The sequence below is a fragment of the Eublepharis macularius genome, chromosome 2, assembly GCF_028583425.1.
Source record: "Eublepharis macularius isolate TG4126 chromosome 2, MPM_Emac_v1.0, whole genome shotgun sequence".
In the NCBI taxonomy this organism is placed as follows: domain Eukaryota; kingdom Metazoa; phylum Chordata; class Lepidosauria; order Squamata; family Eublepharidae; genus Eublepharis; species Eublepharis macularius.
In genome coordinates this window covers 60540383-60568228 of record NC_072791.1, presented here as the reverse complement: position 1 = coordinate 60568228, position 27846 = coordinate 60540383, and the positions used below count along the sequence as shown (strand labels likewise).

General features: G+C 38.9%; 1 protein-coding gene across 10 annotated transcripts in view; it reads left to right on the top strand.

The window, feature by feature from the left end:
* The window catches only part of MEIS2 (Meis homeobox 2), a 311133-nt gene that overhangs the window by 71025 nt on the left and 212262 nt on the right, over nt 1-27846 (top strand). For 9 of the 10 annotated variants that reach the window (XM_054970944.1, XM_054970940.1, XM_054970941.1 and 6 more), the window contains one exon: nt 16408-16553. In XM_054970944.1, the coding sequence (XP_054826919.1) occupies nt 16408-16553 (146 nt within the window). The remainder of the gene's footprint in view (nt 1-16407; nt 16554-27846) is intronic. The other variant, XM_054970943.1, reaches the window with a different exon arrangement.

The following is a 27846-nucleotide window of genomic DNA, read 5'->3' as shown; positions in this document are numbered from 1 at the left end:
TGTACATTTTTTCCAGCAGTCTAAATCAAAAAACATTCAACACCTGTACAAAAATGTTTTGCTGGTACAAATCTGTTTCTGCTAAAAGGCACATCTGTACAATTTTCTGTTGTGGCATTTTTCTTTATATGTTAGATATGGATAAATGAACAGCCTGCTGGATTGCAAAGCCAACACGGCCTGGATCTTAAAGAAAGTGTGTGAACAGTCATCATGAATGAAAGTAATGAAGGGTTGGGGGTAATTGGTCCCACTGAGTTCTACACTGATGCTGTGATTGTAGAGTTAAAGGTACTGGCCACCAGTCCTTCTCTCAGATCAAAGCTTTATGTTACACTGTCCATTAATTGTAAAAGTGATTATGTTACCAGAGCAATTTGGGGGATAGTATTGAGATGAGCTCTATCAGTCCAGTCCATGTTTGCTTAGACATATACCAGTTTTCAATGGGAGTTAGTCCCAACTGGGTATACAAGGAGTTTCTCTTGTAGAAATAGTTTCTCTCATGTTTTCAATTAACCAGTAATATTTCCGTTTCCTTCAGCAGCATTAGATATCATCAAATCAAACACACTGGTCTGTATTCTACCGCTCTACTAAGCAAAGTTTGAAACTAGTGGAAGAGCTACTTAAAATTGGAAGAATACTGTCTAAGATACTGTCTAATATTTCCTAAAAGCTTTGTATTTCTGCAATTGGAAACAAAGAGAAATGATTCATTACTTTGTAAACAGTACATATGTATCCAGTAATGGAAGGCATGGGATGGTCATGTGCAAAAAAAAAAAACTAAAAACATCCCAGTAATTCCACATACGTAAGTAAAGTGATTGAATATTTTCAGTGCACTCCTTTTACAACTGTTTACAAAGAATGACTACCTGGAGTGAAGGGATTCAATTAATTATGTCTGCCCTTGAATTAAAAGGAGTCAGGGTGCTATCTATACCATACAGGAGATAGGAGTGGTATAGATAGCCCCCCCCCACACACACACAGCTTAATGCACTGGCCCTAACACTTCGATAACTTGGTCAACATCAAATGGAAGATAATATAACAAACATAATATATAATATAGCAAACAAAAATAATATAACAAACACTGGGTGGCGGTGAATTAATATTTTACAGTAATATTTAGGCATTGCATCAATAACAGATGCATTTAAAACACATTGAAGTAAAAGCAAATAGAAATAAATGTTGATGAACTTGCATAGATTATTTAAACATTCGATTTTTATAAATATGTGACATCACTATGAAGCGAACACATTATTGCAACAATTTAAAAAATCTTCAATGTGATAAAACTAGAGAAACCTACATCTTTATTCAGATATTCTTCCTTGTTGGAAATAGAAACTGCCAATAGTCATACAGTTGAGATGTAAAGTTGATCATTTCTGTGATTTCCTGGCTGGAGTCATAGCACAGCAGTTTTGTTCTATCATGCAAGAAATCGTGCAAAGTCAGCTGGTTCTTAATTTTTTATCTTCTCGAGAGTACATTCACTGACTTTATCACTGAGTAGAATGGCTCCCTTGCCTAGTGTGATCATGGACTGGAAATTTGCTGTGTCACCGTATTTAGTTGAGACTGTGACTTGATTGGTGGGGCTTAGATCTGATAGCAAAAAGGTGAATTATTCTGAACCTGCAGCAAAGTTGCTCAGAAACAAACATATATTTTACCCCTTGAAATTTAGGAAAGAAAGCTATCAAATTAATATATATTTTATATTATTTAAAGTTATATATTGCCTGAGCTTGAATGTTTAGTATATAACAACAAATTAGACAGAAAATGAAAATTATTTCTTTGCTATAATAATTCTATTAAATTGCTGAAAATGTAATAGATATTTTTAAAAGAATCACAAAACAATATACATATTTATTCACACACACTCCAACAAAACAAGCTTAAAGTTTTTTTCATCCCCTACCAATTATTTCCTGTAATGCAATCCTAAACAGAGTGACACTCTTCTAAGATGATGGACTGCAGTGGACTTAGATGAGTATAACTCTGTTTAGGATTATACTGTTGAACATTTTCCAAATAAAGGGAAAGAATTTCTTATGAGGGAACTACTAAAAAAACAATCTTTCTCTCAAAAGTCACAGCTCAGCACAGAGATAAGTGTATTTAAGCCTATTGATTTCAATTGACTTACACCAAACTAATTCTGTGCTGAATCTATCATCTACCACTACTTCCAAATGTATTAGTCTGGGCTGTGCTCCTCTCAACCATTTAATTCAAAGTAAGGCCAGAACATGTCAGGGATCTCTGTTCCTATTTTTCCTCTCTGCTAAAATCACTGAAAGAACCAGATAACTTCACTTTAAAGTAGGAAATGTCTAGTTGTAAGCCATTCCAGAAAATAGTTATTGATGAGATCTTCTTGAAGCCTGTTACGCAAAGCTCTCATATGTTCTTTACTGTCTTGTCCCCAATCCAGTGGTATATATCAAGGAAACAACTATATTTTTGTCACAAGTGAGGCATATTTTTGTTAGCAATGAGAAACATTCTCATTCCGTTCCTTATTCAACAATTGCTGTTATATGTCTTTAACTGATACTGACTGAGACTGTAACTAGAATTTGAGGTCTAATGCATTTGTTTATCTGTTAGGCATGTCCAGTATCTATTGGTTTTTATTCGGAAGGGTCCATTCTCTATGTAACAAATATCTCTTGAATCTGAATACAATAAAATGTCTTCCATTGACTTCAGTAACTTTTGGATAACAATGTACTTCCGAAACAAAAATAATATTTTAAATTTAAAAGGTTAAAAGTTAAACCTGCAAAAGAGTATTAGTTTCCAACTTAACCCTTCACATTCTGGCATTTTCCAGACTGCCAGCCAAATGAACACTTTAGGAGGAGGTGTATAAATATGTCTGCAGCACCCAGAGAGTTAATCCACCCCATTGTGCATAGGTGTTGGAGCTCTTATGGTATGTAAGATCATGCAAAATTCAGAGTTGTATTGTATTCTCCTTAATATATACATGTTATCAAAGCACCATCTGAACACTGTTGGTTCTTGTTTATAATGGAAAATGAAAAGTTTACAGGCACTGTTACCTCCATCCCTCAAAAAAGTTCTGGGTGGTAAGATCTAATTCTCCCCAGTATACTATCCCCAACCTTGCCCTCTTATAAATAAATTCTAGCTGTGATTTATTCAATTAAACAATACAAACAATTTAAAAATAATAGATTTGCAAAGCAGGCTAGTTCCTAGAAATAGTGGGTTGGAATCCCTGATCAGACTGTGAAAGAAATGGTCAAATGAAATTGTATTTAAAGCTAGCTGGGTAGCCCTAATTAAGCTAGGCATAGCAGATCTGATTGGGAGAATCCTTTACCCTAATGTTGTGTGTGTGTGTGTGCGTGCGTGCGTGCACGTCCTTTTAAATGCATCTGGGGAGGGGGTCTTGGAAAGTGTGCTTGGCAAGATCCATCCCACTCTACATTGTGCTGAAACAGAAGAATCACACACACAGCCCCTAAAATGCCAGCATAGGAACTGACAAATCTTGAAACCTGCTTGTGACCTATGACAACTCATGATGTCCTTTAGATCTGTGATAACAATTACCAAGATTAGTGTGATTGTACTGTCACAACAACTCCAAGTCAGGCCTACATCCTGTCTTTGGAGTAAAAAGGTGATACAGAACTGCAGCCTCAGAACATGAGGCAGATGCAATTGTTTCAGTCACTGGGATCTTTCTTTCTGTCCACTGCCTTAACCTATTAGAACTGACTCCTAGCCATATGAAAACTTTACAGGATCATAATTGTTCATTAGCACATTGCACAGCTGCTGAAATATGCAACATTCCCTAGGGTATGCCTAGAGCTTGCTGGGATTTAATTGCTTTGTACAGGTTTTGGAACTGGTGGACAAGTCAGTGAAGATGCTGGGGTTGCAGATCATGAGTATTATACCCATGAATATAATACTTGTTTGTTTATATTGTATAGTATGACATATCATGCTCCTGATAATGTACAGTAATAACTTCTAAAGTGGAAATGGGGCCTTGGAGTTTAATTATGTGGGACCCATCCTCTATGGCAGTGCTTTGCCTTGGTTCAAGGAGCCTTCTTCCTTCACAAGAGGCTCTTATGACAGTGGAAGATGTTCTTGTGTTGGCTGAAGACAGAAGAACCTCTTGCATTAGTGGAAAAAAACACTTGCACAGGAAAAAAACACTGCCATTAGAGGAAAGCATCTGCAGGATCCAAACCAATATCTGTCCCGAATGAATTTGTCTGTTATGTACTATGTTATCACATTTTTCAGCAGCAGTGCTTTATGGGAGTAGCCTAATGCCACCACTGCTGAATTCAAATAGTGTTGTGCAGTTTTGTAACACTGAAATTAAATTGTTTTGCAACACTGAAATTAAATTTATATACCTATTGTTTTAATGGAATAGTTATTGCTTGTATTGTCATCATTTCAGAGATACAGGTGTTTGAGCTAGGAGTTATATTGCACTACAATACATTTCCCTGTATCTTGCTAGAGAGTTTTTAGTAGTTCCTGTTTTACTACAGGAGTGTTCTAGAGTATTCCTCTGTCCTCGCACCACAATATCATGCATATAAAGGTAGATATATTTTGTCAGATAAACAAATTATAAATAACTGTAAATAACTTTTAAAACATCATAAATATCTGCACTTAATTTCATAAGTTCTCCTTTTGTAAAAGTTACTCAAAGTTCTTGTATATGCCATTTTTGCATGTGTATGTGCTATCAAATTGCAACCAACTTATAGTAATCCCAGCAAGAGGCTTTCAAGGCAAGTAAGAAGCAGAGATAACAACAATAGTGTGCTTATATACCATTCTTTTGGCAGATTAATGCCACACTCAGAGCAGTGAACAAAGCTGGTGAACTGGGGTTGAGAGGCTTACCCAAGGCTACCTGCAGAGTTCATGGCAATAGTTGGCAGCCAAACTAGCAGAGTGCTGATTCACAGTCCAGCCACTTAACCCCTATGTTACAGCAGCTCTATAGTTTGCCATTGCCTTCCTCTACAGAATCTTCCTTGATGGTTGCCTATCCAAGTACTGGCCCTGATTAGCTTCCAAGATCTGACGAGTTCAGGCTGTACCATGCTTTTTTCCCTTCCATTTTTAGGTGTTTAGGATAAAATTGTAAATAAAATCTTTAAAAAGAACTAATGAGATAATAATAGACCACTGGCAGTATTGCTGTATCAGGTGCCACTATAACAGATATAGGTATTTTAAAAGTTGACAAGTATTTTTAACAATACTTTCTGTTGCAAACTGGTCTTCATTAAAATGTCCCATTGCTTAATTTCAGAAAAGATGTTGATAAGCATCTTTCTCTTTTTGAAAAGAAAATACTTCTTTTCATAATTAAATGAAATAGAAAACTCTTTACTTCATAAAATATAATTCTATTAGCAATTATCCCCATTGAAAAGATACATACTGCACATCTTTGTATAGGAACAGTGATTCCAGAACAACAAAGGTCAAGGAAATATGTATCAGCATAAGCATGAAGTAACTAGCTACTGATAGATTACTAATTGCCAGCTTTGCCTACAATTTAGATCTGTTTGTGCTTCAAATGCAAGGAGCTGCATGACCTAATGCCAAGATATGAAGAGGACTTGCAGAGGCACAATGGGCTTTTTTTTGCAACTGACTATCATGTCATACTATAAACTGCTTTTTAATATCTCAGAAGGTTCAAATTATCTTGGATGTGGAGAGCTAATTCCATGAAAATTTGATCTAACCCTACATGTACTGCATCCTATGCTGTTCTAGTAGCACAACATTGTAGGACCTCTGAAATTCAGAGAGAGGAAGGAAAGATTCCTTCTGCTTGAAAACCTCAGCGTGCAGTTTCTCAGGTCTATCTCATAGTTCTTTGAATCCCAACCTAAAAAAGGTTATTGTGGCATGAACATTTGAAGACAAGGGCCCAGAAACAGATTCATGTGCCGTTACAGTACTTGGATGATTAAAATGCAAAAGGAACACACATTTTCATTTATAACTATCTGAAGATAATTGCTGTAGCAGAGAAAACACCTTAATTTACTGATTAATTATTTCAATTGTGCCATAACCATACTTATTTGTCTTAAAGCATAGTATTAAAAAGGCATAAAATAGTAATTGATGTGGAAAAACTTTTTGTAATCTCTCTAGCAGAGTTTTGGTTTTGAGCAGGGTTTTGAGTAATAAATCACTAAAGCTACAAGAAGTGTGTATTTGTTTAAATGTTAGACACTGCATGCATTTTCATTTCCTTGTTATTGATAATGCTCTGAGCTTGCTGTCTTTAGTTGAATAAAAGGGCCATTAGAAGTCAGTATTTGAATAAGAAAAGATAGATTGGACCCTTAGAGAGATACAGTTTCAAAAATATGTACCCTTGAATTTTGAGGATAACTTTATTCTTAATTTTAAAGATCTTATTTTTTAACATTCAATAACATTTTGGGAAAGCTTTAAGGATTTTAGTAATCTGATCACTATGGTCTTTTTGGTCTCATTCTTTCTATTTCTTTGTGTTGCAGCTGCAGCAATGATAGTATCTGTCACATTCTTTGGATAACTTAAAGATAGTCTTCAGTCTTTGGGGCTAAAAATTGTGAACTCTGTGCCACACAGGAGAAGTAAATAGCACATTTAAAAGCTTTAGCATTAGGTAGTGCTATGCACAAAGAGTTGAATTTGACAGTTGGGACTTCTTAAGAGGGCATTTGTCCCTGCTCTTCTCCTAAACAAAACCTGAGCATTAACTGTGGTTAAGGACATTTGAGAGCTCACTAAAAATGAATCATTGGGGTGTTCAGACAAGCTTTATTATGATATAGAGTGAAGAACTTTAAAATATCTAATAGATTCTTGCATATATATTTATCAGATATATATGTTTACCATTATTGCATTAGTAATATTTTTTATTGATTACCCAAGCAATATGTATTTTTAAAACTCATCTATAATCTAAATTCCCATTGTTTTATTAAGAAGAGGATGCATTTTAATGAGACATCAGCACTGCAGCTATTACTTCTTTGGAATTTTTCTTATATATAAAAAATACTTTTTTGTACAAGATGATTTACCAAGAGGAGGGGCAAAAGAAAGCAAGTCACACTAGATAACTTGACAGTGCCTTCATATATAGTAAAGACATGCATGTAAGAAAATCATCCCATTTGCCAATCCTCTGTTGCCTTGTAAGAGTCATGAATATAAAGTCTAGTATTACTAAAGTATTACTAGGCTGATGCTGATTATTAGTTAACCAAAGTGAATGATCAGAGAAGAAATTGTTAAAATATACCGCTAAACTAACTTGCTAGTGATGGGGGTGGGGGAAATCGCACTGCATTTACATATGTGTCCATCTGTCTGGTTTTACACTTTTTGTCTTCAGCCAGTGGGTAAAATGGTTTTAATCCAAGTAGCAGTGTGATTTTCTCCCTAACATACACTTTCTCCCCTCCTGTTTATTTGGGATACGGTGGGGAGGGGTGTTTTCTTGACAATAGCTAACTTGTAATAGTCCTCTTAAGAAATTTCATCTCTATGACCACATTAGTCATAATGTGAGTGGCAGAAAAATCTCCATGGATAATTTTTGTTAGTTGGTAGATTGTTACCATCTCAATGTTGCTGAAATCCCTAATCTCAGGTCAGCATAAAGCTGCAGTGGTTACAATCCTACTGCCTGATGCAGTATGAATGAAAGTGCTTTCTGTCAGAAACATGTGGTCTCTTCAGTGGAGAGCCTGCGTAAATCCTGTGTAAATAGAGGGAGGCTAACAAAGGATGAGCCCCTGCAGCTCAGAGCATTTGGAGCCATTTGGGGGCTGAATTTGCTAAATGCTGCTTATACCGCCTGAAAAGTTGAAGAGAAAGGAGCATAAAATCCCTTCTTTTCTCTCTTTCCACTCATACCCTGGGGGGGAGGGTGTTCAGGGCCAGGCAAGCTTGAGGTAAGCCTATGAAGACTGTTTTTTCAGTGCTCTTTTGAGTGTGAAAAAGGTGGCATGGGTCACTGTCCCTTCTCTTATGTCAGAAAACCCACACAGTTAGTAAATGTTGCATGTAAACTAAAGTATTTCATCTGTTCTCTTCACTTCATGTCACCAGGCCATGAACTAGACATGTGAAAACTCAATTTTTAAAAAAAACTTTAAGATGCATAGGCAGTTTGGCACAGCAGCATCATAAGAGAGTAGATTTCCTAAATGTTACATAATGGAATTTTTACTAGAAAAATAAAAATAATAATTTAAAACTTTACACTAGTACTTATTAGTTTTCCATTAGGAAATAGGCTTTAAAATGTATGATCTGTTTTGTGCATTAAATAACAGAACTAATCTGTGAAGGGTAGTTTATTGATAAATGCTCATTTAAATCTCCTGAAGAAATTATTAAATATTTAGTTTGAGGGGGGATGGAGGGATGAATGAGCTAGTGGGTGGGAGTGAAGGAGGAACAAAGACAGACAGATACAATAGTTACGGATTGTATTCATAATCATAGCTGTGATAAGGCATGAAATCAAGTGCACTGATGTAGCTATAGTGGCATGTTTTGCTGGAAAATTCATCTAACTATAATTTACATCTGCTGTAATGTTATTAAAACCTCTTAGTACCATAGCTAAGGTATAGCCAACAAGAACTGAAAAACTGTTCTCAAAATGTATAAGGATCATCTTCAATTAGGGTTGCCAGGGGCCAAAGTGGGGGCTAGGGGACTAGGGGGCAGCGCACACTCCCACACTCCCTCATCATGCCAAAAAATGACATCATTTTCCCACACAACAGAGGAGCTGTGGGGCATGCTAAAGATCAGCTGAGAAAAAATTGCCTCTAAATGGGCAATTTTTACTCAGCTGGGCTTCAGCACAACCTGTGACTCCTCCATTGTGCAAGAAAATGATGTCATTTTCTGGTGTGATGTCATTTTCTGGTGTGACAGAGTTGCCGTGGGTCATACTGAAGCCTAGTTCAGTAAAAAATCTCCTGTTTGGAGAAAATTTTTACTGAACTAGGCTTCACATGACCTGCAGCTCCTCCGTCACCAGTGCATCGGGAGCAGGAAAGCACATGCATGTGCTTCTCCCCTCTCCCCATACCTTCTCCCCTGTTTCTGCCCAGTTCTGTGTTACTGGTTTACTTTATGCCATATCACTATAAATGATACCTATTTATTTGGTGCTGGTGTCTGCTAGTTCCATAGCATTGATATATTAGATTGAGAGCTAGTATGGTATAGAAGTTAGAGTGCTGGACTGGGATCTGGGAGATCCAGGTTCAAATCCCCACTTTGCTCACTGGGTGACCTTAAGCCAGTCACAGTGTCTTAGCCTAACCTACCTCACAGGGTTGTTGTGAAGATAAAATGGAGAAGAGGAGAATTATGTAATCTGCTTTGGGTCCCCATTTATGAGAAAGGCAGGGTATAAATTAAGTAAACAAATAAAATAAAATAAATATTGCTGGCTTGTAGCAATTCATTGTTTTATTTATTTGCAACATATTTGTACCCCACTGTTATCTGAATAAGGACCCAAAGTGCCTTACAACATTGTTCTCCTCTTTTCCATTTTATCCATATAACAACAACCCTATGAGAGGTTAGGCTGAGAGTCCACCCAGAAAGCTTACATGGCAAAGTAGGGATTCAAACCTATGTCTTCCAGACCCTACCCCATGCTGGCTCTCATGTTATGGCATTGCACTGTACAGCAGTTATTCTGTAGCATAACAGCTCATAAGGCCAGATCATAAGGTTGCAAACTGCATGTATATTATTTCTTGAGCAGACACTAATCATAAAAAGTGATGTCATCCACAGTTGCTCAGCAAAAGTTTTCCAAGTAAATTACCAAGGTTATCAATTTTGTTTTTTGTAAAGATATCCTAAACCACCAAATGTAGAAGATGCATAGTTGCCACTGAAAACAACCACCCCACATTTTGTTCTTTCTCTGGAGAGACAGCAGATCCATTTAAAACTAGAGATGGGCACGGAACAAAAAACAACAAAAACGAACCAGGAAGTTCATGGTTCGTGGGTTTCATGAACCACGAACCACGGAACTGAACCAGTTATGAACCAGTTTGTGGTTCTTGGTTTGTGGGGTTTAAATGCTCCTTTCCGTCCTTAACAGCGGCAGGGAAAGGAACATTTAACAGTTTAAAGGGCCCTTTCCTGCCTTGCAAGTGGCAGGTCCCTTTAAACTATCAGCTGGCAGGCGGCAGGGCCCTTTAAACTGCCCAAAACCCAGCCCCCTTACCCCCTACCCCCCAGCCCCAGTCCCACACTTACTTTCCCCTGCGGTGCGGCATCCTTTCTCTCCTCCCGGGAGGGGCGGGAAGGCCGGTTTTGCCTCTTCCCCTGGCCTGAGGGCCCACAGGGCGGCGGAAGATGCCAAAAATGGCCTCCCTGCCCCTCAAATGGCTGCCGTGGCAGCCATTTGAGGGGCAGGCAGGCTGAAAACAGCCTCCTCTGCCACTCAAATGGCGACCGTGGCGGCCGTTTGAGGGGCAGGGAGGCTGAAAATGGCCGGCGGAGGAGGCTGTGGAGGTGGAGGAGGCCGCAGCGGCTATTTGAGGTGCAGGGAGGCCGTTTTCAGGGGCTGGGGTTTGGGCAGTTTAAAGGGACTTGCCGCGGCATGTCCCTTTAAACTATCAGCTGGCAGGCGATGGGGGGATCCCCTTGCTGCCTCCAGCTGATAGTTTAAAGGGACCTGCCCTTGCAAGTCCCTTAAAGGGCCAGTTTAAATGGCCATTTCCCTGGGGAAATGGCCATTTAAACTGCCCCTGTAAATACGACCCAGCGAACCAGTATACAGTTCGTGGAAGTTCCGTGAAAAGGAGCTTCCACGAACACTGGTTCATGAACCCTGAACTGACCTGGTTTGTGGGGTTTTTTTGGGTCATATTTAGGTTCGTGCCCATCTCTATTTAAGACCCCAAGTTACCAAATACATTAGCTATATGAACTGTAGTTTCTAACACCTTAGTGTGTGTTTGTACAGTTAGCTGCTTGGATAAACAAGGAGCTACATGATTAAGGAAAATTATAATCATGTAAAAAAACATTTTTTTACAAAATCTTGGTATGACTATAATCAGTCCAAACAACATGGGCATCTATTAAAACAAACAAAGTGTAAAGTGAGTACTTGTTCAGAATAGTAGTAGTAGTCAACACATATGAAACTTGGTGCAGTATCAGGCCTGAGTCTGAAGGACTGTGGTTTCTTGATGTGGGCAGATTGCAATTGGAAGGTATGCAGCCCATGTAGCACAATGGAAAAGCTTTGATCTGGCAAAGGTAGGTTCAGATTTTAGATTATACACTGGTAATCTAAAATTATCATTTTCGGTATCATTAGGTTTACCTTAAAGTCTGTTTCAACTGGATAGCCCTGTTTTGACTCTTGAAAACTCATACCCTGGAAATGTAGTTGGTCTTTAAGGTGCTACTGTACCCAAGTCTTGCTCTTTTAAAATTTGTATGTCTGTAGAACGGGCATGAAACATTATTTTTGCCTTTTAAACTAGCTGCATTATGTTTAGAATAATGGGAATGTATATACACTTGTAGAAAATACAAGCAAATGTGATGTGCCTGCACTCTTTTTCTAAATAAAAACAGATAGCAACTGTAGGCTTGGCTTATATGGAGAAGGTGAAACTCAGATGCTGAGTGTTGGAAAGCATTTTTGCAGAACTAGGGTTCCTCCTGTCTTCCTGATCGTTTTGATGGCAGTCTTTTTTCAGAGTCCAGACATGTGTTATTATTATCAGGTTTTGTGCCTTGGCATGAAGGAAGTATCCTGGATGGGGGTGTCAACATTTTTTTATATATTATTATCTTTTATGTTCATCCATGACATTCTGAACTCTTTTTTAGAGGCCATCTGGATAGTCTTGTTAGTATAGTAGATTCATACAGCTTTTTGCTAAAGTAGTCTGGGCAAAACTCTAATTCAAAACAAGCTGTGGCTAAACAAGTAGAAAATAACTGGTGTCCTTTGTCCCTAAGGAAAAACAGCATGAAACTTATGAACTTTCTACACAAAAAGTATTATTTTAAAAAACCCATAATTCTTTGATATAAAATTCTGTATGCAGAAAGGAATGACGTGAATTATGAAAATGGACAAGTAATTATTTTATTCTTTCTATGCATTGCAAAAGAAAGCAAATAAAGAAAAAGTAGCTTGGAGATCTCTGGTTTTATAAAATTTAATTGGAGAGAAAAACAGCCAAAAATTTCTTGCTGTTCAACTGCCCTGGAGTTTGAGGGTCTACCAGAGACAAAATTGAGCTCCATAATTTTAAGAGAGAGGGGCATATCAGGAAAGGGTATCTTTACTGTCCTTGAAACCATCTGAAAAAGATACAAGTCAGCAGAACCAGTGAGAGATAGTGCTGCCAGGAACTGCGTTAAATACATCTTCTCTGTTCTATCCCTGGAGAGTGCTATACTGTATAGAATACAGTGGTTGAGATCTAGGGGAACATTGGCAGCATTGTGCATTGCTGTTGGGGGATGGGGTAGCGAATGAAGAACATGAAAAACAATGTAGAGAAGGGAACTCCTCTGTGGGCCTGGATGTTCCATTCCTTGAATATTCTTTAAGTCTGTAGATGTTGAAAGCTAAACTCCAGCGTACAAAGGAATGAAGGATTCATCTATGAATGACCCATTCCTTACTCCCAAACAAATTTGTATAAACCTTCCTTCCTTCCTGCGGAAATTTTTTGTCAGTTCCATCTGAGATTCACTTTCTGGATTCTATATTTCCTTTCAATGCATTTTTATTACATAAGGGAAACCATATACAATGCTTGCAAGCTGACCTGTTATAGTATACTTTTTATATCTTTGTTTTGGTTTAGGTTTTTGAGTGTGCATTAAATACATGCAAAGCAAAGGATTTCATTAATTTATCAGAGAAGCAAAAGTATAAATGACTAAGCAGTGCACAAAACAATGGAATATCAGGCAAAAAATTCAGTTTCCCTCTTCTTGTTAATGGCATAGATGGTAAAAATCAGTCTCTAATTATTGCAATATTTCAGGTTGGTCTCTGCTTCTCTGCCCCTAGCTTTCTCTGTCCCTTTCATTGCAGAAAAATTATTAGGGATGGTGGGATATTTATAATAAACATTTGCCCCTATTTTTCATAATATTTATCATATAATCTGTTACGTTTCACTGATTTCAAACAAACTGAATTCCAGTTCCTATCTTGCAATGATGTAGCTCCAGTGATTGCTATGGAATTAATTCTGATTTTTCTGGACTCCAGATTTAGATAAACATTTTTCTTTTGTAATTTGTTTGTCATATATGTCCTAAGCCTTCCAGACCCTTACAAGTAATACCACTGCAGTGTTATTGATGCCATATGCAATACTTCCGTTACCAGATTTTTCAATCACCATGCTGCTACCAAAATATACTTTTGTTCTTCGTGATAGCTCACTAATATACAATTGTTTTTTCATGATGTGAATGGACAGAGTTTGTCAGCACTGGTCATTAATCTGTAACATTTTAAACTACAGGTGTCCTATTGGCTATGCAAACTTCACCCAGACTTTTATAGAAATGTCTAATCACCTATTATTAAAGTCACTTCTTGGTAGTGTTGCCAGCTCTGGGTTGGGAAATTCCTGGAGATTTTGGGGCTGGATCCTGGAGAGGCTGCGGTTTAGGGAGGTGAGGGACCTTGATGGTGTACAATGTCATTGAGTCCACCTTCTAAAACAGCTATTTTTTCCAGAGGAATTGGTATCTGCGGCCTGGAGATCAGTTGTAATTCCAAGAGATCTCCAGCCACCACCTGGAGGTTGGCACTCCTTCTTCTTGGAAGGCTCCAAATTATACTATAGTTGGAAGACCACCAAAATCTCCCTGCATACATCCACCCATCCATCCATAACTATAGCTCATTCTGTAGCATTTGTATCTAACTGAGAAGCGGGGAGGGGTTGATGGAAAAAATTTTTCATCTACATGTAATATATGCATATATCCATAGGTTTTGGAAAAGAAGACAAAAATATCTTTATCTAGGCATTACACAGACAAACAGACTGATTTCAACTTGCACTTTTGGTGTGGATTGTTCCTTTCCCTCCATCTCCGGGTACTGCTTTTCAAAATTGCCTGAGGCTACAGTACAGCACCTCAGATCCCCAAGGCCCACTGCCTGGCTCCTAATAGCCACTCTCCATCTGTGTCACATGAACAGCTGATGAGATCGCACCAGTGTCTGTATTTTGGAGAGCATATCCACCCAGGTTAAAATGCTGGGGTTGCCAAGGAGCAGTCAGAAGCCATTAGTGTTTGTAAGAATTTGCCTTGCAGCAGTTCCTTGGCATCATGGAAAGGGTGTGTGTGCAAGTTTGTGCTTGCACACACGTATGTGTTGGCTAGTGGACCACTAAGAAGGAGTTCTTCAAAATAATATTTTTCCATAGTAGCTGGCTGATAATAAGCTGTTTAGGGTGTTGTCTTTTTCTTTGATTACCCTGTAACCTTTCAATTCACCTTTAATTTCCCACAAGTGAGAGAAAAAAGAACACAGCAACTTAGGGGTCTGGCTCAGGTCCTTGGGCAGATGGAAGAGAGCTGCTCAGCCTTGGGGCAGGGTGGTTGTAATGAAGTGGCCTGTCATTCTGTAAACAGTGAGGACCATCTTTTCCACGTGATGGAGAGTATCACATTGCAGTGAAAATGGAAATGTCAATAAAATTAATCTGCTAGCTCTTTGCTATGGCTTTTCTGTTCTCTAGTTAGAGAGGGCTGGTGGTAGTAGATTTTTCTATTGTTTTTTGGATTTTTTTTTAAGGAAAAGGTGAGCAGAGCACCACAGAGGTAGATGAAATAGAAAATAAAGTTTTGAGGTAAATGGTCTCTGCATAGCAGTAATGTGTTTGTTTTAGTAGCACTAAAGAACTAGAAGAGGCTATAGGAATTAGTTTGTGGGTCTATAGCATTCCTCAGGAAGCTATGGAGCGTCTATCTCAGGCTACATTGAGCACAGAGTTTATTGTTTTAGGCTTTCTTGGACAAGGTTTTTACTTAGCATGGGATTTATGGCATTTACTGCTAATGAATGTCTATTCTTAAATTACAAAAACCACCGTCTCAGTGTAATTCCCAGATGTCCTTCCAGGACCTCGGCTTCTTAAACACCAGCAGGGAGCATAAACTCTCCACTTCTCTGTTTCCCTCTTTCGTGTGGCTCCGGGCTAATGATGTGTAAGGAAAACACAGCAATCTATAAAGTCTCAGTGCTGTCCCAGTATTCTTCATTTATTTTGCATTTGATTATGCCACAAGTCGGATCTTGTTTCTTTCCTTTTTTAAAAGTTATTAGTTCAAATATTAATGTAGGAATATGGCATATATTGCCGCTCTTGATTGATGCCTTCCCAAAAACAGGAAGACGTGCTCGTATGAATTTTAAGAAAGTAGAGGTCCTGCAATAGCTTGCCAGAAGAGTTTTTCAGATACATAATTTAGATGCCCTCCAGGCAGGCTTTCAAGGCATTTTTGCTGGAGGGCAAGAAAAAATAACTATGACTGTTAAAAGTAAATGATTTTTGCTAATGCACAATTAATGCCAGGGAAAAGCACTGAAGAGAAAGATGTTGATGGGAAGTTCTGATTAAGTGAGCACCCACCTTGATGTGCATCTTTTTTTAAAGAAAGAAGATAATGATCACTGATGCAGACACAGAAGTTTTCATGTCTTCCAAATACTGTGTTGAGGGTCATACAAGTTGTGTGTGTGTGTGTGTGTGTGTGTGTGAGTGTGAGTATGTGTGTGTTGGGAGATGATAGTTGCTGGGAGGGGCTCAGCTGACAGTGTGTTATGTGCAGTGAACAGTGACACATTTACTGTCACCTATGCAGAGGACCCAGAATATATAGACTACAGAACATTTAACTTGATTACCTATACCATGTATTCAGCAGGGTTGTAGGAAATGCATTTACAATAAATAGGTTTTCTTGTTGGCAGGTTTTCCCAAATTGCATAACATAATTGACAAAGAAGTATTGCATTATGTCAAGCACACAGTTATAATTGAATTAATGATAGGTGTACGTGTGAGGCACAAAATTAGTATTTGAAGAGACATGATTTTCTCATTTTTATATCAGCAAATTATATTTTAATAAAAAATTGAATGTGGCCAATTTTTAAATATGTGAATAATACATCATTAGTACCTCAATGGTTAAATGTATAATTATTCCAATGGGTTTATAGTTCTTGTTTATTATCTTTCCCCTTCCCCATTTCCCCCTATCTCTCAGGAGATGGTTTAGACAACAGTGTAGCCTCTCCTGGTACAGGAGATGATGATGATCCGGACAAGGATAAAAAGCGTCAGAAGAAACGAGGGATTTTCCCCAAAGTAGCAACAAATATCATGAGGGCGTGGCTTTTCCAACATCTCACAGTAAGTGATGGCAAAAGAAAAAGCGATTGTTCAGAAATCTCATATTTTAATATTCCCTTCATAAAAAAAAATGTGTCCAATTACTATTACTGGAGAATGTTTTAGGCATTGGATTTTTTTTGTGTGTTATGGAGTAGACCTGGAAATCACTGTACAATAAATATTCTAAATATAAAACAAAATATCGAGCACAAAACCAATTTATCTATTTAGCTTAAAAACGTTTCTCCCAAAGAGCCTGGGATCCAACATAAAGGATGTCATTTTAATCTGTTTTCTAGCAACGGTTTTAAAATAATTTAAAGCATTTAAAGCTACTATACACACAAAATATATATACACATCCACATGCAGATAATGCACATACCATACCTGGGATGTAATCACCACTAGATACTCAGGCAACAACCTTCCAGGAACCTATCCCAACCAAATAACCTATAGGAGTCTAATAAGACACTGGGCAATCAGAGTCAGCGTGAGTCAAATCTCCTCAATTCTTTTGTTAGTATTTGTAGGCCCCAAAGCAGGGACTACAATTGGTTGGAGCAGCATTTAAAAAAAAACAGTATTGTATTCCTGCATGCATTTCAAAATGTACCATATTTATTTAAAAGGAAGATGACACTGAAAGTAATACAATTAACCCTATACACACAGAGACAAAAAATACTATTGGACATAACTTGTATGGGAATGTAAGATGACCTCTTCTTTTTTTGATTGGCATACCTGGAAAAGTACGTAGTTTTACATTTGAGTAAATACAGTAAATGAAGTCAGAGAATTCACTTGAAAATTTCCCCTGTGCTGGTCTATATATAAAATATAGATGGTTTATAGTTTTTTTTTAATTCCTTAAAGCACTTGTTTAAGCTGTTCTTCAAGTCCATTATCTTAAAAGCTAGCCATATTCTCTTCAGGGGGGAAAAGATTAAACGTGAAAAAGCAACACTTTGAGAATGATCTGTCTTTATCTTCCTGTTTGCAACTGGTTTTATGTGTTGGTGTTCTGTTGACTATTACAGCTTTGCTTAGGCATCAAAATACATTTTTGCAAAAGGACTAGTAGTTTCTTAAGTTCATGTGGAAATGATAGAGAATGGTAAAATTATCAGTTGGCTCCCCTCGCTCCTATTTTGTTTGGGCGAATGCTTAAAAGGGTAGCATGCTTAACTGTCTCAAATGATATGGGCATATTTGTGATTTTTAGTTATATGTATCAGTAGTAACATTTCAGTCCACTAGCACCTCAGTAGCTGATGAAGTAAGCTTCGACTTTCAAAAGCTTATATTCTGGAAATCTTGTTGGTCTTGAAGGTGCTACTGGACTGAAATCTTGCTCAACTACTGAAGATCCACATTGCTACTCACCTGAAACTGCGTTTCTAGAGATTAGTTTGTGCCATGTTTCTTGGAAGAGTCTCTTTTTTGTTTCTAGTAGTGGCTACTGAACAGCTCTGCTGGTGGAATGGTGTAGGTTAGCAATAGATCCATAACTCTAAACCTTCATTTTGATGTAAGGGCATTATTAGCAAACTCTAAGGTGCATTGATTTGGCCTGTAGGGTCAGGATTAGCCAGAATAACCAGTGCCTCTGTTGGAACAGTGGTTATTTTTGCCTTCTGGCTATGGCCATTTCAAAGGTCAGGTGCCCTGTAGTACCCACTTGGCTCAGAGGAATTAGACAGAACATGAGTCTCTGGGCTGATTACTTAACCAAAGACAAAATAATGAGTCCTAAGCAAATACTGACTAATTGAAAGGGCTGTAAATCCATTACATATTGGTCAGGGATAATCAGGAGTATTTAATCACTTTTATCTATTCAGGAGCACTGAAGCTGCAACAGCGAAGCCCTGAGCCTTGCCATGTGCTTATTATTCTCATCATTATCAAAATTACTTCACAGCTGTTCTTTGCTACATCACCTCAGCTGGAGATTTACTAACCTGTAAAATGTTTTTAATTTGGAATTTGAGTGAGTGTGAGGGGGAGATTTTTTTCCCCTTAAGAAAGTGGTTAGAAGAGCAGCATAATAAACTGTGTGTGTGTGGGGGGGGGAATCTTGGCCACAAATAATCCACTTTATTCACACAACCTTGCATGCTAATTTCTTTCACTCTCACTTAGTCAACCGTATCCCCATGGATTTTTTGCCCCTGCCCTTTCTCTCAGAAAGCATGTGTGGAAAGCATTTGATGGGTGCTTGCCAAAAGAATCAGTTGTATCTCACGTATCTTGAATAATCACAGTTTTCTTTACTCTGCTTCTTCCTTCATTCCAGATGAATTAAGGAAATTCAGTAGCTCTGATGACGATGTTCCTTGCAAATGAAAAAGCTCTTTACCATCTAAGTTTTAATGAATTTGCAGGTGTTGAAAGATTTACTGTGCTATAATTCTCAGATCCGAGAACTGATAATGGAGACCTCTGATGAGTGCAATGAAAACTAAAAAAGATTTTTGTTATAAACACATTCAGAGAAGAAAAAGAACTCTTTCTCTTAAAAAGGCCATCCTTATGGTTTCCTATCAAGTTAGCTTGCTCTTGCAAAATACATTGGTCCAACCCCAAAGAAAATCTATGATGTATATCTATATATATTGTTTTTCAAGTAAATTTATCCAGGAAAAAAGCCCACAATTTAAAGGGTATTCCTTCCCCAGTACTCTAACCTTATTTCAAATAGGTTTGTCCACCCTTTTGTGCTTTGTGACCTGGACTTGTATTACAATAATCCCACAATGTACCCTTTTTGTCTCTCTTTTTAAAAAGAAACTAATTGAATTATCTCATTATTTTAATTTGTTAAGCAAATGTATTTTACATCTCAGGATGTGTTCTTAAAGAAGGGGCTGCTAAGGCTTTGCCCCTTGAATGGCCCATTGGTGCATTTTGACATTCGTGCATTCTCATTAATGAAAGGAACATAAAAGAACTCTGGTTGTATTTTTTCAAACACCCAACCAGCATGGAACAACTTTTTCCAGAAGCCACAGGGGTCTCCCTACATATGTTCTCAACTGCAAGCCATTGTCACCTATTCTGAATACCTCAAAAGGACAAATAAAATACTAAAGGCCAACTGTAGCAATTGTTAGTTGTTAGTCTCAATATGACAAAAATCATTAACCTCTTCTTTGCCTGGGAGGCAAGGCACTTTAAGCTTAAACTAAGCTCAGAAATTTCTGTACAATGTAAAATGTTTACTAAAACTATCCACTTCCAATTAATTATATTTACTTATTATTTAAGAAAAAAACCCCAAGTTTCATTCAGTATCATGTGTTTTTAGGAAATGGTAATAATACAATTACATTAAAGAAGCATTTTGCATATTTATATTAGCTAAAGCATATTTTTTATCTTAAGGTGATAATTCTATATTAATTAATTTGATCTATTGATTCTATCTTTCATAATGTTATGTTTTCATAAGTGTATTTATTTCCCACTATTTTTATTTCAGAATCTCTTCCATTAACAATAATCTAAATATAAAGCTTTTGTTGATAAAACTATAATGCAGGCATTATAGGTTTCTATCATGTTCTCATTCTGCAGTTGGTATCTGCCTTACATTTGCTGTTACAATGGTACAGGAAGATGAAAGGATCTGAGGATGAATTGGTTGGAAATGTGCATGTTTTTTCTGGATAATATCCAGTATTTGAGTGGGTAAAGGAAATCCTAGCCTGGTAGTATAAGCTTTTCAGTAGTACATAAAGATTATGATATCAGAAAGGTAAACCTGACATTAAGGCTGTTGTTATTTAACTTCAAAGATAGTTAAAGAAAAGGAACAGCAAGAAATCTGACCCAGGCAGCCTTTATTCATAGCCTTGGAAAACTCCTTTCCCTTCATGCCAAACAGCCCTTTAGTACACTCAATTAGCCTCTCAGACATCTCTGCTTTCCTCCCTCAAGTGCTCCCCTATTTGCCCTGCAAAGAACATATTTGATCATGGAATGAAAACAGGAAGTGCTTGTGTACAAAGACACCTCTTGCTCACACTGGTTTTGAGCTAAAGGTTTTCTTATCATAGCAGCCACAGAAAAAAATCTTATTGCACTGAGTAGACACTCTTTGAAAATAGACGCACATAATCAGAGCAGGCGGCAGCCACAACGGAAGGAACTATGTAACTCCATGGGTTTTTACCTTTAGTCATCCAATCTTTCCTGCAGCAGAGAACTGCACATTTCAGCCCATTCAATCTGTTTCCTTTAAAATAGTGTAATATATAGATTATAGATTTATATATACACAAGTTAAGCCTTTTCTTTATTTTTCAACATGTATTGATTTTTGCATATAGTAAATGTTCTTATACCCCACCCACTCCTCTACTTCCTTTTAATCTTTAAATTGCTACTGCATACTTTGTTAAACACTGCGTTATCACTCAGGTTAATTTTTAAAAAGCACCCCTGTTATGCAAACTAAAGCTACAGTTTTGCTTTAGTTATGCCTTTGTAATTGCCACTGACCATCTTTCGACTGGGAGCATGTACCTGTGTTCTGGTTGCAGTCTAACATTTTTACCATATGTGATAGAAAGCCAGTATCACATATTGTGTTACTTGTTATAATTCCAGTAACTGAAGTAGAAGCAATGTGTCTAATCTGTGCTGGACAGCTGATACATGCTAACACTTAAATCTGAATGTCACAATCAGCAAAAACAGATGTGGTTTTGCTGTTATATGCTAAAGGACAGAGTCCCTCCCAATCAAACTGGGAAAGAGAAAATGCAAATAAAGATAAATATACCACTTGATATTTTTGATTTGATTTTTGAAAGTAATCTTTAGCTTAAAAAGTGTCAGGCATAGGGAGAAAGAAGGCACCTATAGTCACATGAAGATCCAGACAAGCCCCCCTGGCCTAGTTGGCTGGTCTTCTCTCAGGCCAGGTTTTGTAGCTAGCATTGTGCTATTCAGGGTTGCCAGCCTCCAAGTCCATCTCCAGACATCAGAGATCAGCTCCCCCATAGAAAATAACTGCTTTGGAGGTGGAGTCTATGGCATTATACCACATTGAAGTCCCTCCCCTCCCCAAAGCCCTGTCCTCACCAGATTCCATCTCCAAATCTCCAGAAATTTCTCTACCAGAATTAGCAACTCTAGTGACTGTTTGTATCTTCTCCCCTCTTCCAAGATACAAAAGTTTCTAAACGGTGGGAATTAAGGTACTGGATATGCAGCTTGCTTTCTATAGTGTTATATTCCTGTTGGTTTATTTAAGATACATAGTTAGTTGATAAATTTGTAAATTAAAAGTGTGTAGTCTTAAGGTTATACACTATAGTTTTCTGTTCGGAAGAAAAAACAGTCTGTTGCTTGTGCGGATGGGACTTGGCAATCCAAAAAGAGATGAAATAACCTGGCTTATGAGTTTGAGCTGCATATTAGTGGGTCTTTTCCCCATTGTGTCTCAGTTCTTCAACCCTTCCTTCTTGTATTTTATTTATATATATATATATATATATATATATATATATATATATATATATATATATATATATATATATATATATATATATATATAAAGAGCTGCTCCCACCTAATACTACAATATGGAATCATTCCTTAGCTATTAGTGCTCCTATGTTCCAGTTCAGTTGATATTGTTATTGAAATATTGGCTTGGGGATAGGGTTACCACCCTGGGGTGGAGGAGGAGATAGCTCTTCCACAATTATAATTGATCTCCACTCTACAGAGATCAGTTCTGTAGCAGCATCTGAGGGTAAACTCTATGGCATCAGATCCCCGCTGAACCCCATCTTCTCCCCCAAACTCTTCCTTCCCCAGGCACCATCCCTAAATCTCCAGGAATTTCCCAAACCAGAGTTGGCAATCCTTTGGGGAGAGGAGCATATTAAGCTGCTTGGAACGTCATCAGGAAGAAAAGTGGGAGAATGAATGAATGAATAGGGGTGGTGTCTGGCCAGGCGCCTTCCTTCCTGACTGAAAATATCACAGGATTCTGAACATGACGCATGATACTCTACTCACCTTGTTCCTCGCAGACAGTTAGTTATGATTTCTCTGTGGTGGGAAGCATGATGCTGAATTTAGTGTGTCTTTCTGGTTGATCTCTCAGAGAGAGAGAAGTTGTTTGTGAATTTGTAAAATGAAAGGCATGTAGTCTCAAGCTTGTCTGAAAGTTCCACTGACAGACATCTTCTCTTTTCACCATGAACTTGGAAAATGTTTTCCCAAGTCCCAGAAATATATGAAGACAGGATGTGATTGCTCAATTATGAGAAGTGTTTTCTAAATGGATAGAGGTTATTACTTTTCATTACATAACATAAAAAATAGGTTCTAACAGGTGGGGACCTGCAAGGACTTGTGGAGGCATCTTATTTTCCCTTCCCCCACCATGTCCTCTTTCCCTTCCATTTCCCCATACCCTCTTCCCCTTTCCCTGCTTCCTTCTATCCTTCGCACCCACCTTTGTCTGCCCCCCCATCTTCACCTTTCCCCTCCCCAGCAGCCTCTTCCCTGTGGCCCAGTTGCATGGTGCCAGCTGAGCCAGGCCCAGATGCATGGTGGAGAACTTTCAAGGACTTGCTGGGGGTAATTCACTTTCCCCTAATATCCTTTTCCTCAGACTATTTCCCCTTTCTCTCCTCCTGGCAACCTCTGTGTGTTCACCTTTCCCTACGTCATTCAAGCCCACTAAAGAACTTATCTTTTATCTGCCCCTCATCTTCATCTATATTTATTAATTTTCTTCATTTATGTACTGCCTTTCTCCCCCAGGTTGACTCAAAGCAGCTTAGATCATTCTCCTTGCTTCTGCAGTATCCTCACAATACCCACGAGAGGTAGGAATGTGTGTGAGACTGGATCAAAGTTTCCCAGTAAGCTTCCACAGCAGAGTGGTGGTTCAAACCTGGGTCTCCTAGACCCTACTCTGAAACACTACACTGGCTTGGTGGTTGGGGTGGAGCTGCTGTTGAACAGTTGGAAGCAGCCAGGCCTGAGTGAGTCATGCAAGTCCTGTGGTGTTTGCTTCTGGGCCTGGCCCCAATGTGTCCTCCCTCAAAGGCCCAAATAGCCCTGGAAAGGACCATGCCCCCTCCCCACTGCCTTTTGCTTGCAGAAAGCAAGCCTGGAATACTGGCTGACCTCTCAGCCACTGAAGGCATCTGGTTAAAGCTACAGGGACTTCTTTTTATCATTGTGTGTGTTTTATCTTCAGATTTAAGTAGCCTCAGATCAGGAGGACCACTTGGCTATTAGTATATAAGATGCTATGATCTAGTGCTATGAAGACCTCAACAGGGCCCAGATTCTATTTCGATCTCTGGTACATTCAGAAGGATACCCACAATAGACTTGGCTAGAACTGGTATGTTGCTGTTGTCTACCAGTAGGTTCCCAAGTTCAAGGCTGATGCAGGCCCAGGAAACATTATGTTCATGAATCTTTCCCCCACCCTGCTCTAGCACCTTGTTAAACACTGGTGGGACACTGCATTTATTTATTTCTTGTCTTGACATCTGGCCGTGTGTGTGTGTGTGTGTATGCACATGCATGCGTGCACACGCAGGCACACTGTGACTAAAAGCAACTATATGATTCCAATTGAACATAGGTTAAAATTTCATTGGCTGCCTTACTTGACAGGTTTATCCTGGCTCCAAACTCAGCCAGGAGCATTATCCTGGCCATTTTTGTCCTTAGAGCACACCATGTGCCAAAGGGTCCCAATCCATAGCCGCCTCCTCTGATGCACTGGCTCCTGGTGGAGTTCCAGATCCGGTTCAAGGTGTTAACCTTGGTGTTTAAAGCCCTTCACAGACTGGGACCTGCATACCTGTGGGACCGCCTCTTCCATTACATCCCCTGCAGGGTGTTGCGCTCTGCAGACAAGCAACTCCTGGTGGTCCCTGGCCCGAAGAACATCCGTCTGGCCTCAACCAGGGCCAGGGCTTTTTCTGCCCTGGCCCCGGCCTGGTGGAATGCTCTCCTGCTGGAGATCCGGGCCCTGCAGGACCTGTTACAGTTTCGCAGGGCCTGTAAAATGGAGATGTTCCGCTAGGCCTTCAGCTAAGTGCCAGCAGGTGTCCTCCTTCTTCCATCTAAGACCACCACTTCTTCTGGCCATCTGCCCTTGGCCATCTGCTATGCCTGTATACGGATTCCCAATATTTGTTTAAATAGCCTACTCCTGGACTATTTTAATGATTTTTTAAAAAAATATTATTGATTTTATGTTTTTGTGATTTTATTGTATTTTTAATGTTGTTAGCCACCCTGAGCCCATCTGTGGGGAGGGCAGGGTATAAATAAATAAATAAATAAATAAATACAAAACTCACGGCATGACAGCGTCTTCATAGCATGATTTCCCATTTAATGGTGTGATGACATCAGAAATTGTGCCATTAAACAGAAAATCATGCTATAAAGATGCTGCCATGCCATGGGTTTTGCGCAATTTTCCAGAGGTTTTAGGCATGTGAAAATGGCCCAGGTTTAGTAAGACATTGCTCAGCATCAAGAACTAATCTTTCCCCAAGTCCAACCCCACCATAAAGCCAGTGATAGGCTGATCTGGACACTCCTTTCATCCATGATGTCTTGGAGTGTTGGCTAATTGTCCCTACCTATAGGGTTGTCAGGCCCCCTAGGGCTCAAACCAGGGGACATGATGGGAGTACACACCCTCACGTGCACACTCCAGAGTGCTTCCGTGTCACATGGGGAATGAGGAAGCAACAGGTTGCTCCAGGGGCCAATCTGGAAAAAAATCAGGCCATAATCTAGTGTTGGAGGCTGATTTTTTGAAAATCAGCTCCTGGTGTGATCCCACTCTTCCATGTCACAGTGGGAATGACATCATGCTGGGGTGATGTGGAAGTGCTCTGGGGGGAGGTTGACCCATTCCTGCACCTTTTCCTCCACAGGTCAGATGAGAGGTGGCAGGGGGTGGAGGCTGGGAGCATGGGACCCCCCTTATACCAAGGGAATGGGATCCCTACCTGCCTAACATGTGCAACCCAACCACGATCTGCCAAAAGTAGTTATGGCCTAAACAAAGTCACCAGACCTATTTATTAATTGATGCTAATACCACCAGGACATTGTGAAGCAGGTGGGGAAAAGTGCCACCCACAACCAATCAGAGGAATTCAAAAAATTCCTGCTGGCTCCAAACACCAGTGATATACGTAAAGAGGGCAGATGGGACAGCCACAAATGGGAGAAGCCTGCCAAAAGGAGGCTTAAGTACTCCTCAGCTTGTACCTCCCTATTGGCTGATTCCTTCCAGCCATAACTATTCTCTCATGTTTTATTTGAACAGGGGCCGGGCAAATGGATCCCCGGCTTAATGGTCAAATGCCTCATTGCTGAAATCATTTGGTTCCTTGTATTTTGTTTTGGGGTGACACTTCCATGTCTTGCTATATCTGTAAGTGCTCATAGAAAATATAGCCCATAGTTTTTTTCAATGGAGAGGGAAATTTGAATGTCACTTTTGTTAAGATTTTCTGATCTTTCTAGATTGTCTTTCCAACAGAAAGTTGTGTTTGCAGAGAATGAGGTCACTACTTTCACATTCAGGCTGAGGCCTGAATCTTCTCTAAGATTGAGCATGCTTGAGGTACAAAGTGGCATGAAATCATGATAACATTGGAATTATTTGGAAGAGCACAAGTCCTGTTGTGCAGAGAGAGCCTTATGGGAATATGCAAGTAGTGTGTAGGTTGTATAATGCTTCTGAAAACTCATTTCCCTCTACACATTCATTCTATCACTAAACATCTGGACACCCCTTTTTAAAAGATACAGAACCTCAAAGAAGAGGAGAAGGAGGGTGCTTGTGATATGAGGTCAAACGTATGAAGCAGCATCTGTAACTTAATTCAATTACTTAGTGGAAAGGGGAGCACATAAGTGACAAGTCAATTCTCCCCTTACTTTTTGTAAGTGAAGGCATTAAATTTTAATGTTTTTGAACATTTAGTTAGTGAGATTTTTATCACATTAGAATATGTTTCTAGGTTGTAGGAAAATATAAATTTAGAAGTTAGAATCTCATGACATGACACTGACCAATCCCAGGGAAGCATCTCACTGCTTTGGCTTATTCTTTACCTTGTATTTTAGTCTGCCATACAAAGCCACTGGAATTCATCAAATATTTTTGCATCATTAATATTGGGGGGTGGTGTGGGGAGAGCTGGTACTGTGTATAATTATGACAGTTGTGGGAAAATGTAGTTAGTCTTATCAAAGTTATTCAGATATCTATCATTTTTACTAAGAAAAGAAAACTGTCTTTGTGGTACAAAGATCTGTTTGTCAACTGTCTTGTTGAAACAGAAAGAGGCGGAGAGACAGAGAGAGAATGAATGTGTTGTTTAAGCTCTGTGTTGCATTCTGTTACACTGAGGGAAACATCTGTAAATTGTTTGAACTTAAACTTAAGATACTTGAGAATTTCCGGTCATCTCTGTTTAATTCTAGGAAATGATATCACAGTCCATGAAATAACAGTGCTGTGGATTAATTTTTACAGTGAATGTGCTATCCCAGGATTTCTATTATGCTTCAGTTACTGACTCCTTGGAATTCTGCAAATACGTGTGTGTGTGTGTGTGTGTGTGTACGTGTGCGTGTGTTTGTTTTCAAGGCATAAATGTAAACAGTAATTGTATTTTAAAGCATAAGTAAAAGTATTAGGGTGAATGGGTTTTGGCTAATGTTTGAAGAAGTTGCCAGATTTCAGAACTATTTACTGTGATATGCTTTTCAGCTTGGATGTCAGAATTGCCATCATAGAGGCTCAGTTGCTACAAAAGATTTCTGGAAGAAAAAAAAAACCTTTGGGCCTGATTCAGTCAAGCATGGGTGTGTAGCTTTTGCTGGTGTATTTCTGCAGAGTTCAACAGATGTTAAGTTACTCATCCCCGTGCCAATTTGATGCATATGGCATTAGGGGATATGGCAGAGGGAGTTTCTTGCACACTTTCTATAGCTGCATTCAGCTTCTCCCACATGCTATGTGCCTTGCTCATGTTCTTACACAAGTCAGTTGCATGGCACACAGATGAGAAAATGAGAGGTGAATAGGGACTACCAATTGTTTGCCATATTCTGAATATATGTCCCACACAGTACTGCTACTTAGAATTTCATGGAAAAAGGGAAGAATTTGGGCTGCCAGGTCTCCTGCTATAGCTGGAGATATCCTGGCAGCAGACCTTAACCCCTGCTGCCATTTAGTAGGCCAGTGGAGAGCAACTGTGTGACATTCCTTCCAGGA